The sequence below is a fragment of the Rhea pennata genome, chromosome 11 (genome assembly GCF_028389875.1).
Source record: "Rhea pennata isolate bPtePen1 chromosome 11, bPtePen1.pri, whole genome shotgun sequence".
NCBI classification, from domain to species: Eukaryota; Metazoa; Chordata; class Aves; order Rheiformes; family Rheidae; genus Rhea; species Rhea pennata.
This window is the reverse complement of record NC_084673.1, coordinates 19,341,418-19,357,081: the sequence shown is the minus strand read 5'-3', so window position 1 is coordinate 19,357,081 and position 15,664 is coordinate 19,341,418. Positions and strand designations below refer to the sequence as shown.

Below are 15,664 nucleotides of genomic sequence, written 5' to 3'. Positions count from 1 at the left end.
AAAGCTGCATGCTTAAGAGCTTTTAAAGCACAAATCCCACCTGCACTGGTCTAATTCATTGTGTACCGAATGCTGCTACATTGTTGTGGGTGCCCACTTTGATTATAGGTTGTATTTTGACTGAAGAGTTATTTCAGAAGTGTTTTAATCCCACCTTGTATCATAAATCCATTTGAACTTGAAGGAAGCATTTCTCTCTTAGTCGAGGATTAAAATAGGAATTTTTGAGAGTGCAAGGATACTAAAAAGCCTGTGTGTTGACTAGGCAGAGCTTTGCTCTTAGCTCTGCTAACAGAACAGTGTAAACAAGTTATACAGAAGGTTACAGTTTTTAGGATTTACAAACTGGTAAGCCTTTAAAAAGCTGCATTTTTCAATTCGGCCTAGTTACAACTGACAGTGAAATTAGACCATCTTTAACTCCATTCTGCCAGAAGCTTGTAGGTCCCTTTCAAAGCATGTGAACTGTGCAGCGAGCAAAGAAAGGTAATCCGCTCCCCCTGCTAGTAAGCTTTTATTGAAGTCATTGCTGATGCAGGCACTCCCAAGAACTCAACTGTATTCTGTTCTAGATTTCTTTTAAAGCTATACGATGCCCTCAAGTGGCTAAAGTGCATATCCTGTCCCTGTACATCTTGCAAATACAACTGTCCTATCTTCCAGGTTACTACTTAAGATCAACTAAAGCAGACTAGCTTTATGTGACTACCCAAGAGAATTAAAGCTTTTGTTACAAATAAATAATTTTTAGGAAAAAAAAGCTTAACAGTAGGTGAGGAAGCAGCATTCTGATCCAGATCATGTTTAGGCTGTACTGGAGACCATTTTAAGGCTCTACATGTTCAAAACACTTTCTTACTTAATAACAAATCTGCAAACACAAGGTTTTTCCTGTAGTTTAATGTTTATATAGTGATGGATAGCACCTAGAGGCCCCAACCAACATTTGAGCCCCCCAATGTTGCATGTAGAGATGTCTCTGCTCCAAAGAGCTTACAGTCTAAGTAATCAAGGAGAAGAAAATAATAACCATTCTTTCTTTATAGATGAGAAATTGAGATTCAATACAAGACAATTTGCCTACCTAGAAGCAGAAAATGCAACAGATGGGAATTAAATGAACATCTTCTGAATCTCTGTTTCATGTCTTAGGTAAAAGATGTTCCTTCCTTTCTAGAATGCTTTTCTCTTCATTAAAAAGGATCAAAATTAACCTATTCAGAAACGGGTTAAAGCTGACCGAGGTTCAGAACAAGTCAGAGTAGGAGCTCCAGAAACAGAACAGAGAACACCTTTGCAAGATGTAGCTGCTTTACATCTTTTCATTTATCCATGGTCACCTAACAGGTTTGAGAACTCAGGCTGCCACCTGCATAGCTGCTGTGTCCTGTCTCCACCTAAGCATGGCAAGACAGGAATTACAGTCCCAGTGCTCAGTGGGGTTTGTTTTACATGCTGCGGAAGAGGCCAAAAGCTCAGAGAGAAGCATGTTAATGCTGGACTAGGACAAACACTCTCTGCCCTTCCCCAGGTTTTCATTATAGGAAAACCAATTTGCCTTGGGCAAAAGGCAGCACATAGCAGAGCTGCAAGGGAGAGCCAGAAGAGCACTTTCCCTGGGAGCTCCTCAACCTTAGCCTCCATTCTGCTTCTTGGGGCTAGGGACAGGCTCCTAGGTTTGTTCTAGGCTTCAGAGCAGACAGCAGTAAGATATGGGCTTAGGTTTACACTAAAAGACTTCTTACTTTATTTCAGCTTTGGTAACGAGTTCTTGACTTGGAGGTAGCAATAGGTTCAGTTTATTTCTCTGTATGCATCAGCAAACCAAAATAAAATGAGTTGAAGGGTGCACGTTGCTGAACTGCCCACCCTCTCTGCTGTCATAGTTGCAGCTAACGCATGGGCTTGGGCCTGTTTTCTGCAGATTGTCCCTTAGCTTTAAAGCACAGTGACACTGCTATTAGTTTTCTTGCATTTTAAACTAAAAATCTTCAGTTTCATACACAGTTGAAAGCTTTTGAAGTCAGCCCCAGTCTCATTGTATAAACCACTGCCACCTGATCAGTCACCAGTCCTATGTCTTTTGTCAGATATGCATAAAACAAGGAGTTTCCAGATGCTCAGGGCTTACAGTGATAACTGAAAGATAAGTAGGAATAGTCATTAGCAGATGAAGTAGTTAGCAGTATTCAATACAAACAAATACACTTCACCTATATAAAGCAGTATATTAAATCACAAGGCAAGCGGCATAGATGGTGATGGTGGCAATATACAATGAAAAAACTAAAAGTATGATCACATGGAAAATAGTCCTGCTTTGTCAGGGAGTTTGGTTTACACACAAGTATAAATGAAACAGCACTGACCACAGAAGTTGTAACAGTCATGGACAGTTATGCATACAGAAAAATTGATCACTTTTCAGTTATTGCACAAGTGACACTAAGACATAGAGTAATATTCTTACAAAATAACGTCAAACAAGGAGCTGTGTGCACCATCTTCTAAAGCCTTATGTGAACTATACATACACAAGAATTGCTATATATTGTTAAGTACATTGTGGATGCATATAAATTCACATAAGAATGATCAAAAGATTAATTTGTGAATAGGAAAAGATCAGTTTCCAACAGATTTTGCTTTATTTTATTCAGAAGGTTTCTTAGCGTGTACACTATTTCAGATAATATGCGTGACGCCACTTCAGAGTAAAGAGAAGTTTTATGTAAGCATAATCTTAAATGCTTTGGTAACTGGATATTCCCAAAGAATAGTTTTTGTTAAACCAAACTGATTACTACTAAAATGTGAATGTGACTTTTATTCAGAAAAGAAGGATATAGAATATGGCTAATCATCTCACATATTTTCGCAAGATACAAAAAACCCTTTTCAAGTGGACTGTGATTTCTAAGCACAAATAAAACCATTGAGAGCATGGTGTACATTATTAACATTTAAAACCCTGATCAAAATGACTTCAGAATTATTGTGCATGCCCCCAAACACATCAGGTTGGCAACTGAGGAAGGAAATGAAATATTAAATGACTAAGTTGGTGCAAGAGGGGTAAATTCTCTCCATACCACAAGTTTCATAATAAAATACTGTTGTATGTTTTAAATTTAGACATGAGCATTTTTATATCTGAGGCTGGTTTGTTTCTAAATGACTAAAAGTTTCAACTAAAAAGGTGTTTACACAATATACACATTTCATTACTTACAAAGAGAAATAAGCTTAAAATTTCATATTAAAAACCTGGGATACAGCAGGGTTAGTAGCACCATGAAAAATGTTTTTCAAAACTGCAGTCTGGTTATTTTAAACATACTCAGTGCGTTGTGTTTTTCTGTATTCTCTTGGTTGATCAAAAAGGTGCCATTTTGGTACAGGGAGAGAAATGGAAACTTTCATCTTGTGATCCTTCGTGAGCCTCAAGTGTCTCTTCTATTTCCAAGAGGTCAAATCTTTTATCTTCGTCCTGTTGTCAGATATGTACCAAACAATCTTTAGTTTGGCACGCGAGTGAGGTACACTTGAATCTGCATGGTTAAAAGTTTGGATTTTTTTTCTTTCCACACAGTAGCACCATTATTACAGCTGGAGGACAGTGCACCTTAGGAATTTTCAACTGTTTTATAATATTTTCTCCAGGATGTTACGTCTTCTTCATGCACACTTGACAGCGGCTAATACGCGTCCTCAGGTCTCCAGCTTTCAGAGTCTCTGACTGAGGTTTACTGGACAACAAACAGAGGTTAGGTTAGCTGCTGCTTTGCTTGCAGAATTTTGTCTTTAAGCTTCTACTTAATTCCACAGTTTAAAAATACGCTCAAGTACCTGAGTGGGACTTAGTCTTGTATTTTAAAGTTTTCCTTACATGTGATTCTTCTGTATGTCCTCACACCAGGTGACAGATGCTCAGTTTTGTTCAGTGTCTTGGTATACAAAAGGTAAGCTAATGAACTACTTCAGCATACACTATAACACAAACATTAAACTGAGTGGAAGGCAAATTCTGTACATTAGAGGCAGTATTTTGGGGGCATGGCAAGTGCTCCTCCCCCTCAAGGGAACTGTATTTGTGATCTTGAAGGGAATTACCATGACATACAAATCTCATTGTAATGGTATTTCTTACTTGTAACTGATGGATTTACGAAATAAATTCTATTCTGAAAGGGTAACAGAGGTGGCAGATAGTCCTGCAACCTATCTGTGCTAGTGTGCATGTTCACAAAGGATAAGCCCACTCTTTAAAAAGTATTTTTAAGAAATTACAAAATAAATAGAAAGTTGTTTGTGGCAGATAGAAAATGATAGAGGCAGAGAAAATTAAAAGGTCCAGGGGTGTTTATTAATAGGCATTTCTGACCAGAGAATTACCACTGATCAACTACCCTGGAAACTAATAGGGTGATGACTACTTAGTGCATAATTAAATATCACTGTGTAGGTGGTATCATGCAAAACTAAATCAGCAGCCACTACTGCTCCACACCACACACTATGAACACTGCCAGCCCTCTGCCACGTTACTACATTTCTCAATGAGGTGGCAGTGGGAATATTAGTTTTATCAATATGCAAACAGGGCAGTAAAACTCTAGCCTATAAGGGGAATTATTTTTTTTCCCCGAGAAAAAGAATGAATTGTTACTATCAACTTGAAATGGAAAAATTCTGGGGCGCTGTCAGGCTCTGCAGCTAAAAGGGCAATTGCTGTGAAGCTGAAGACAAAATTTCTGTTGATTTTTCCTGGGGCCAGAATATCATCCTGATTCAGGCTGAAAAAGAAAGTGCTTCTTTCAAAGAAGAAAAAATGCTTGTCAGAGAGGGCACGGAACCCTCCTTCACTTAAGGCTTCTAGAAACAGGTTATACGAACAGCTGCCTTAAAAGGTCTAAAGTATAATTGATCTTGCCCTAGGACTGAGAATAGACTTAAATGGATTTACCTGCTTTTCCCCCTATACCTCTCCCTTATATTTCTGTGAGCTACCTTTTGAAATACTTGAGTCTACTTAAAGGCCAAGAAGAAAAAAAATGTCACTACAGTAGGATTACTTTCAGAAAAGGTATTATTAGATGTAAGAACTGTTTCAAAAAGAATCTGAGTTCCTGCAAAACAGAATGTGCCCTAGCAAGTTTTTACATAATATTAAAGGCTTACCAAGCAAACACTTGAAAAACTGGTTGGGAGAGGGAAAAAAAACTCTTTCCCTATTCCCCTGTAAACAAATCTCTTTTGATTTTAGGAATAAATTCAGTTTCCAAAGGTTTCAGCCTGGAATGGGCAACATGCAAGAAACAGGTTTTCTTACCTGAACATTTCTGACACCTCTATAGTTGCCAGCCAGAAACTATAGGAGTTGGCGTAGTAATTACATGTGCCACGACCATGGCACTCAATAAATGGAGCCGAGCGGAATTCTTCTAAACAGGATCCGGGTGATGCCAAGGCCTGTCCAGAGCCCTCTGCTCCAGCACTAGTATGCTGAGGGATGGGGGGAGGGAATAAATAGACAAATGAGAAATATTCATTGGGAGCTAAAAAATTAATAGCACAGCATTCAGCTGTTAAAAGAACTACTGTTCATTCTTGGTTCAGGTAAGGCAAAGTCAAATACTTCATTAACAATCATCAGAAAGGCAGCATTTACTGAGAATTATCAGTTACGACAGGCTCTGTATACTGGAAAATAAGCCTGAATATTGGCTACTATGGTTAGTAACCGAAGGTGAATGCTTTGTAATAACAACCATGGACCTTAACAGAAAATGCTAAAGTGGCTGGTAATAGATATTTCTGGAATGAGAGGCAGTTCTTACCATCATGAACGAGTAACCAATCCAAAGGGAGTCCCAGCCTGGTGGACACGAAGGAATCTGAATGGTCTGACTGTGGACAGCTATCACCATAGCAGGAGCCTCACACACAACGCATCTGGACACAGCGGAAGTATCAGAGAAATCAGACATTAAAATAATGGGAGTATATGTTGTTAAGAATTATTTCACGGAAGGGAGAATTGGCCTGTGAAAGGTTATCCTATTAATCCAGATTTCTGTCCTCTCAGTTATTTAGTAATTGCAGTGAGACAGTAGTTCTGGGTACAAAATCTGCCTGTATGTCCACTAATAACCATTGGGTAAAATACAGAAGGAAAATACAGAAGCAGTTTCTGGAGCGAAAGCTGGAAGCCTCAGGTCCGCATCTTACTCTCAGAGCTACTGGCTCTTGCTTATTCTCTCCTGCCTGCAGGGATCTCGTGCTCCTGACTTGTCACACGGCTTCCTCAGGGGCAAGGAGTACTCTTGCACCCTTTCAGCCCCTAATGGTCACTACTGCAGATAAGCAGGTCTTTTAAGGCACCTAACACTTTAAAATAGGCGGTTTTCCTAGTATTTCCCAGAGAAAACCACAACAGATTAATCTCCTAATAATCCAACCTACAGGTTAGAAATAGGCGCTGATGCTAAACGAGAGACCCGGTAGCCTGCTTTGTCTCACCGGCTAATGAACGGCTGAATGCTCTGCCCAGTCAGAGGCTCCATGCTCATCGGCATTGGTTCTGGCGTTGACAGCCAGTAGGAATAGTCGTTCCTTGAGGCGTAATTACAAACATTGTTGATGTTACAGAACATGAAGGGCATGGTGCTGAAACGTCGGAGACAGCTCCCAGCAGTACCTACAGAATAAGATGTGTGGAATGTGACAGCATTGTTTTTGCTTTATTTTTAGCTTTGGGAACATTAATTGGGAACATAATATGCTTCCTATCTACCTGTGAGTGCGCAATATGCGCGATCAAATTGTCACATGCAGGAAAAATGTAACCTCTGAATTTGGTTCACATTCTGTCATCCTTAATTACAGTGTGCACCTCTGGAGGTAGTAGATCTTTGCATGCATGCCCCAACCTCATCTAAGTAATCTCCAGGACTATCATATCTTCAGAGAACCAGAGCATTTACAAAAAGTTGCTATAACCTTTTTCCCTTTAAAAACAGAGCCTAAAAAAAACTTACCCAAATCTTGGCCATGGGCCCTCTCATTTCCTTGTACATACAGAAGAGAGAATCCATCATATATTCTTAATGTTCCGTGTGGACACAGTGGTGTCTCCCTAGTCTGGCTATGACGAGTTATAAGGAATCCATGAGCGACTGAAGCTGTTCCAGGAGGACCAGGTGGACCTTGTAGGCCATCAGGACCAGGGGGTCCTTGTATTCCTCGTGAACCTGTTCACAGCAGAGAAGCACAACATGCAGTATTTATTAACATTATTTCTTGCTCTTTTAGGACTAAGGTGACTTTGAAAGGAGGGATGGTTTAGTGATTAAGGTGCTTACAAGTTGGGTGACCTCATACTCCTAACACCATCTTCCTCAAATGATTTTCTTTGTAAGCATGGTCAAATCACTGAGGCAGTTGCAGCTAGTTATAAAATATATTCCCTGTGTTATACGGGTATTGTGAAGACAAGTATGTTGAGAGCTGTGAGGCGCTAAGATTGCAGTGGACATGACAACCAATGACATAAGTCCAGATCAGTTCGACAGTTCTCACACTCATCTGTGCATGCGGCTTAGTAAGCTAAAGCTGAAACATCTTGTTCAAAATCACAAAATAAGTGGCAGAGCCCAAAAGAGAACGAAGTCTCACTCTACAGCATGCTCTGAGAACACCTGTGCTAAAGTCCAACAGAATCAGTAGAAAAGATGCAGTCAGTTTTGGAGTAGGTTACGAAAAAATGGAAAGAAATCAGAATAACCTTGACTGAGAGCAAAAAAAAACCCAACCAACCAACCAACAAGGGATCATGTGACTCAGAGAAGGCATTTGCTCTTGAACAGCAGAAGTAATCAGGAAATATAACGACAAAATATTTAGACTGTTTTCTTCCAGAATCATTATTGTTTACTTCCCCCCCCACACACTTAAAATAATGCTGGCAGATTTCATAGAGCTACTCAGGGAAAAAAAGGAAATAACTGTGGATTTCTCTGCTGTTTTAACTGTTTGAATTCTGATATTTTCTCACGAGTTGCAATATATAGCTACTTAGCATTTATCATCTTTTTACAAAATCGTCCCAGCGGCTAGTTCTGAAGTCGTAATTCAGTAATTCTAAGCAATGGCTGCATGGTAGCCTTATCTCTGCATACCCTGAAATTCTTTCCTTTATGAAGGTCTGTTTTTCCCTCGTTCCTGATTTCCATGCAAACTGAAAATTATTTTGCTAATTCTTTCCCTTCTGTTTCTTAACACCTTCATTATTTCCTGCGTTATCACCTGTGCGGCAAAGGGCATGCCATTAAGCTCAAGATAAGCTGCACAATATTATTCAACACTAACTGGTAATGTGTTGGTCTTGAGAATACTCCAAATCAAAGCATCTTCAGCAACCTGTAACATTTTTACACTAGGAAAATAGTAAAATTATGATTCTACTATTATTTTCATGAGGCAAATCTCACTTTCTGGTATTAGCCTGCACTCAAAAGGGACCATCTCTTTTTCCAGTGGTTCCTGATAGAATAAACACTGCACCTGGTTGGCCTGGAAGACCTCTCTCGCCTTTACGTCCTGCTGGACCATCAAACCCAGGAAGCCCGTCTCGCCCTGGATCACCAGGAAGACCAATTGGACCTAGAATAAAGAAATGCATAAGTGATATGGAAACTCTTGAAATCTCACTACAGAAACTGTTAAACTCATCTGTTGTTTCCTTATGATATGTTAGATAAGAACAGACCATTAAACCAGATGTAGACAATATAACCCTATGTTTTTCTGTTAGGTCTTGCTGAGTCCAAGAACTTGTCTCTGCACCCTAGGCTAAGAGCCATGTATTGCAATTCACAGTCAATTATACTCGGACATTTTCTCCGCAGCCACCTAGAATCATACCTGGCAATCCCTGTGGCCCTGGCAATCCAGGTGGCCCTTTTGAGCCAGGTTGTCCTGGAGGACCTGGTGGACCAGGGTCTCCTTTCACAACAATGCTTCTTCCAATGGCACCTGGTAAACCTGGTGGACCTGGGAGAAAGTAATTTTGTATCAGATAAAGTGAAACAGAAGACAACAAAGGCAACTGGAGTAGCCCATTATTTCTGCTATTCTTTATTGCTAATTCAGCAGTCAAAAGCTATCAATACAAAGCATAAGTGTAATTATATCTAAAAGGCAATAAAAGTGCTATTGGTGATCCCCAAAAGACAAGATATATTGGGTGTTGCAGGGCTTAACCCATATGGACCAAATACGGAATATAAAATACAGTAGCATTAGTTGTAGAGCTAAAAATTACTAGTTTGGAATTGTGTTGTCACTGGTGCTTGCATAACTACTGGAAGGGACCAATGTTCATTGCTGGTTGAAACCAACTCAGTCCTACATCTGTGGACCAAATTTTATTGGTGAGGAGCAGAATTGATGATAACGCTACCCATGACCCCTACCTGGTGGGCCTGGCAGTCCTTGACTGCCCGCAAGGCCAGCGGGTCCTGCAGGTCCAGGGGGACCCTTCATACCTGAAACATCAAATTTACGCAGTCACACAGTGAAAGAACATGCTGTGTTACAAAACCTGCTATGGGAGTGGCCAAAATCAGGCTTCTTTCCTCCCTGAGAGGCTGTTGCTGTATCTGGAGGTGTTCATCTAAAATGCAAGTTCAATACCTGGGAATCCTGGCACGCCTGGAACCCCTGGGTCACCCTTCATTCCATTCAGACCAGGACGACCAGGATCCCCCTGAAAAGAGCTTCGTGTTACTCACTCATCTCCCCAGTGGTTTCAGAAACACAGAGGAAAAGGTGGCTGGTGGACAAAGAAACATGCTTTGGGTCTCTGAACTAGGCAGAGCGCTTTGGAAGCCCAAGGCAGTGCATTCTGCTCACTGTGTGCCAGGTGCTATCAGAGAACACTGGATCGTGGCCCAAGCATTGACAGCTCCAGCTCCCACAGGAGAAATGAGGAAAGCCTACCGAGATACTGGGCAATAATTGAGGAAAAGCCCCTCCATGCTACAAAAGACTAGATGTTAGATACCATATTCTGTTTATTTTACTATCATAACATGCATATTCCACCCAAATACATTCCATTTTTATTGCACTTAAAAATAAACTAGGGGAAAACCCCCATTTCTTGTCCTACCTGGCGTCCAGGTAATCCTTGATCTCCCTTTTGACCAGTCAGGCCGGGCGGGCCAGGTTGACCTGGGTTCCCTTTTTCTCCTTTAAGTCCTCCACTGCCTGGTGGCCCCCGGGGACCTTCTGGGCCTGGTGGACCTTAACATTGTGGAACATACAGGCACGTATCAGTACATACCAACTGTATTCCCAGGCTTGTGCCTTCAATGTATAAAAAAGGCAACCTAAAATTTTGGCTTAACTTCCCAGCTCTATTTCAATGCTGAATTCAAACAGGACAAACTAAAGAAAAAACAAAGAGATGGCTTATTTGCACTACCCAAATCGAGAACCAAGGCTCCTTATCTAGCCGAAGAACAGAAACAGGTCTTCCCACAGGGCAATGCAACTCACCCAAGTTAGATGCCAACCACTGACCAGACAAGTGCCTTCAGTAGGAGCCAAGATAGCCTAAGTTAGATAGTACAAATATCCCCTCTGATGACCTACATTACATTCAGCATCTTGAGTGCTGTTTTAACAGATTGAATTGCTTTTGAAAGCCAGTCTCAACAATGTAAAATACTGCTGCTTTTTTGCTGGGAGAATTTGATACATCCACTGAGGATCTCAGTATGTATCATCTACTGACTGCTGAGCAGGAGGAAGGCCCTCATTCTGCCTTGCCTGAATATTGATCTGAGTTGCAGAAACTTCCGTATGCTGAAAGACTCTCCCTCTAGAAGGATTTGTTTATCTGTAGTAGAATTGCATCATGTAAACAACAGATAGTTGGGCTAGTCTTTATTTTCCCTTTTTCCCTTTGCAACAGCCCAATGAATCTGAAAGAGAAGAGTTGACTTAGATAAAACCTTAGGTATTTGCAGCACTGAAAAATGAGAGACCAAACTTTATGCCACCATCTAAATAGAAGGTAACTTATATTAATTTGTGGCAAAACAAACTGTAAATAAGTGCACTGTCAGCAGCTAATAACATTTCACAAAATCATTTCACAAAATATGATTGGGTTAACAAGGATCTCTTTGCAGGATAGTGTTATAATGTTCTCCTCTGATAAATGTTACTAGATTTGTTGTACTACAATGTGCTGGTCTTTTGTTCTTCTGAAATCTTTAATAATTTAAAGCCTCCTTTAAAAACCTCATAGTCTATAGTCAGTAGATAAATTTGATGAGCAATATTTCTGCATGCAAATCTCAGTATAGAATTCCTGCCAAAAAATTTCTTTTTTAAATCAACAGCGTTTTGGTACTATATTTCAAAAATATCCTGCAGCATCAGCTACAGAAAATACAAAATATCCCACCGTGCAAGGTCTTTTTTTTTTTTTTTTTTTTTTTTTTTAACAGGTCCAGTACAGTACACATGCAAAATAATTACAGGTTACCATCTCAGGTACCCTAATCAAAGAGGTACAATCTGCAGGGTAACCACAGTCCTTAAAAAGATAATCTCAGAATTACAGGAAAACATCCATTTCTCTTACATCAAATGCAATGCAGTAAAATAAATTGACCGAGTTAAGAGTCTAACCTGGAGGACCTGGAAGGATCAGAGTTCACCAAAGCCCAATGATCGATGTTAGAAGGGTCAGACATCACACAGTACAAAACAAGATTACTAGTTAGAAATAGTATGGATGATAGCATATAAACTACACAAAAACCCATTTCACCAGCATATTTTGTATTTACAATATAATTCACATGCATGCATAAACCATACATGAGTACACAACAATACATATTTTCAGATACAAGTTATTCTGGTGACTAGGCTCTGCTAAAACTAATTTGACACTGTTCATTTAATGGCAAACTTAAAGCTTTACTGAAGAATGTGTTATTGCTTTAACATTACAGCTGAGGTCTGCTACCAGTTAGTCCTACTCACAATAGGGTTTGGACAATGAAACCATTTCACAGACAATATTTATCACTCAGATGTGTGGCAGATATGTGGGTAAATTGTGAATGACAAATTATTCTTCAGCAAAAGCCTACTTTGGGTAGGGGAGAAATGTGGTTAACACATCGACTTATCACCACTAATCAGGTATGAATGACAACTATCAGTGAATTAAATTATAAGGCTAAAAAGGAGGCCTATACCCTCCCCAAAAGAGTAAGCAGAATAAATATGGGTTAAAAGGGTTGTGAATGCTATAAACAAAAATACAGCAGAACTTACAAATTTAGAATTTGTTGTCTTTACTATTAACATTTTTTTTGATGAAAATGCCAGAAGACGCTAATTTACTTCCTTAAGGTTATTATGGAGAATGGCATGTGATAACACCCTTAGAAAATGCATTTAAATATCCTCTTTCAAAATGTAAGCCAATTGTCCCCTACCATGCTCCTGAATTAATCTGTATTTCAGCTCCTGTGCCACTTGTATCTTTTATGTCAGTGAAATGATTTAAATATGTCATGCAATTTGCAGCTTTAACACTACAATAAACACACATCAGGTTTTACCTCAATGCACTGTTTCTTAAATATTTGGTAAATCATTTTAAATACTAGCTGTAATACAGCTGTTAAAAATAATGACACGGACATTTCATTGTTGCTGTTAAGTATTTATAAACCATATTTCACCATTATCTAAGTTTTGCTATGATTTATAAATCTGCCCTGTATTTGTTGATTTTGGAATTCTGGCTGGGGACAATCCCAGGGCTGAAGAAAACCATGAGGCAATTAGTAAGTTCCTCTCAGCACACCCACGCTGCTGGTCCTCTTTGGAAGTATGGTTACTGCTTGTGCAGTCACAATTTAAGTAAAATGTAAAACCACCTTCGCGTTTTTTCATGATGTCCTAAAACTAGATGTATGTTAAGGTAATCAAACGTCACAGGCTCCCATATTTACTATCTTACAGCACTTTGTACTGCATACCAAAACTTATGTCATCATAGCAAAACTTAAAGATTTCATTACTATTAAGTAGATACACAGAGTCATTTTCAATCTAGACTCAGGTGTCAAAATTTTCCCAAGGGCTGGCTTGTGCTACGTGCAGATACACTAAGATTAAGATAAGCTTGTGAAAATGACCCTGTTCTTACCAATCCTGTTTCTCCTCCCCAGGCTTAAGAAGGAGACAGCTGTATGCTTCATTTTGATTAAGTAATACATGAAAAAGAAAGAGCTTTCCTCAGTTCCTCTAAACATGTGTTGTTGAAGCAAAAAAAACAGAAATAAGGATTTCTGTACATTGGAAATGCGCTTAGAGCAATGCTCTAAGCTGGAATGTAAAGCATTACAGTCATTCTGTGCAACTTTCCTACAGACACTCTTGCACTGGTACAAAAGATCTTATTTGTTTAATCTATATCACATTAGAGTGTCGCAAATCAACAGCAGCAGGTGTCAGAAAAATGAATACTGTCATTTGCCTGAGCTGCAAAACACCATTCCACAAAGCAATAGCAAAGGTGTCAGAGGACAGCACAATACGCGTATTTGTAAAACAGGAAAAATAGTATAATTATTTCAACTGCATTGTGAATAAATACGCTAAAACCAGTAAAAAGTGTGGCAAATGTGGATCCACACGATCTTCTGTCATGTAGAGAGCAGTGATGTATGTCCTCCCGCGGTCAGCCCTACAGTGATGTGGAGGAAGAGCTGAAAGCCAGCTCTAGGCTCTTCTTTTCTACCGCAGATTAAAAGGCAGGTATGAAAAATGACTCAGCATATCTACATTTAGACACTAAAAAAGTATATACATCCATCCCCATGCAAAGTTATTATTTTGGAGTTAAGGGGCTAACCTGAGGGACCTGGGAGTAGGGGGTCAGAGTTCACCAAGGTCATCATTAGAACAAGGGGAAAAACATCAAAATTGTTAGAAATATCAACAAACTAACATATTCAACTAAACCTTCCTTTTTAGATTTAGCTCAATATTCCTTTAGATATAGTATTCAAAACACCAAACTATTATTACTCATAGCAATGAAAAATAGACGACTGGAGCAACAACAATGTTGTGTTGCCCTAGGAATTTGCTTCATTTTTTCAGCTATTAAAAAATCCCCCCCAACATCACCAATCTACATCTGTTCTAGATGCAACTCAGCCAAATTCAGACAGCTACACTATGTTTGACCTCATAGTTTTTACTAATCTTAGAACATTCCTCAAAGTCAACAGCAAATTGTAAATGCATACAACTTCTGCTTTTATTTATGTCCTTAGAAGGGGGGTAATTTGACAGTCACACAGCTGCTTTTATGACTAGCTGCCTTATGTTGAAACATTACAAAATCGCGTTCCAACAATCGACTGTGTTATCGTTTGGAACAAAAGACTGGAGTGCTGATTGTACCAGAACTGCAATAATAGTTTGGTTTATCCACATTAGTTCATGCATAACTGAGCAGGACAAATGCTTCGCTTTATACATTGCATGCAGCAAAAATGGAAATGAGAGAGAGAGAGAGAGAGAGAGAGAGAGAGAACATGGCTGAGCACAATCTCACTGGCCATTTTTTTCACCGAAGCTCATGAATCTGCACAAAATGAGTCCCACCATCCTTCCCCAGCTCATTTGAGTTAGTAACGATCCAATTTATACAGAGAAGTGCAAATAGGATTAGAAGCTTCACAAAACCACCAATGCTGCAGCAGCACATAGAATGACAATTAGTAGTTTTATTATATACCAGTAGCTGCTTAGCTGTTTTACTATTCTTTTTAAAGAGTTTGAAAATAAACTCTGTACAAAAAGCTTTTAAAAATAAAAACCCTTATTCTTATGGAACAACAGTTTGCTTTCTGTGCCAAAATTTTCATCACCGTACCACTCTGCATATAGACACTCCTCCTCTTTGGAAGATCTTGACACCTAGAATGTCTTGGGCCCTTACTTGGTCACACTTTTAAGTTACAAAGCCAAAGTCCTGCATCCCAACTTCTCTTGTGCCTTCACTTATTCTGCTGCTTGCCCCAGCTGCACCTCTAACTGAAGTGAACCAAACAGGGATTACTTGTCCTACACTTCTACCTACGCTTACTCCTCCTTCCACTAACTAAACAGAAAAACAGGAATAAACTGGGCCTGGATGTTAGTTATTAACCCACTAGGTCATTCCACATCAGTCATTATAATGGCAAGGTTAGGATACAACGTAATCCAGGTATTTTTACTAGCACTGAAAAGAAAACCTCGTTATACTTCCCATGATGCTGGCAAACACAATCCCAGTTTTAAGGTGTAATAACTTAATGCCAAATGTTGTTCATAATAACTTATTCATCAAATACACACATTGGGTAGATGAGTTCATAGCCTACTTTGCACAGGAGAAAAGCTCATGTTGCTATTGAGAATAATCAAATATTACTTAGTTCCAGTGCTAGCAAAAATGTTTTGAAAAAATTCCATTCTAAAATATTGCTTTTCAGTGAAATTGTCTTTTCCTCTATCAGAGGCAAGCCTGAGGAAAAACTGAATCTTAAAATCTTTCCAAGTGCTCTCT

General features: G+C 39.3%; 1 protein-coding gene across 1 annotated transcript in view; it reads right to left on the bottom strand.

The window, feature by feature from the left end:
* Positions 1 to 884: 884 nt before the first annotated feature.
* Positions 885 to 15,664, bottom strand: part of COL4A5 (collagen type IV alpha 5 chain) — an 87,767-nt gene continuing 72,987 nt past the window's right edge. The window contains exons 38-47 of the mRNA XM_062585047.1: positions 10,175 to 10,308; positions 9,697 to 9,769; positions 9,477 to 9,548; positions 8,926 to 9,054; positions 8,566 to 8,664; positions 7,041 to 7,253; positions 6,523 to 6,700; positions 5,841 to 5,955; positions 5,333 to 5,505; positions 885 to 3,749 (exon numbers count right to left, since the gene is read on the bottom strand). Coding sequence (XP_062441031.1) covers positions 3,668 to 3,749; positions 5,333 to 5,505; positions 5,841 to 5,955; positions 6,523 to 6,700; positions 7,041 to 7,253; positions 8,566 to 8,664; positions 8,926 to 9,054; positions 9,477 to 9,548; positions 9,697 to 9,769; positions 10,175 to 10,308 — 1,268 coding nt within the window. The 3' untranslated portion in view covers positions 885 to 3,667. The remainder of the gene's footprint in view (positions 3,750 to 5,332; positions 5,506 to 5,840; positions 5,956 to 6,522; positions 6,701 to 7,040; positions 7,254 to 8,565; positions 8,665 to 8,925; positions 9,055 to 9,476; positions 9,549 to 9,696; positions 9,770 to 10,174; positions 10,309 to 15,664) is intronic.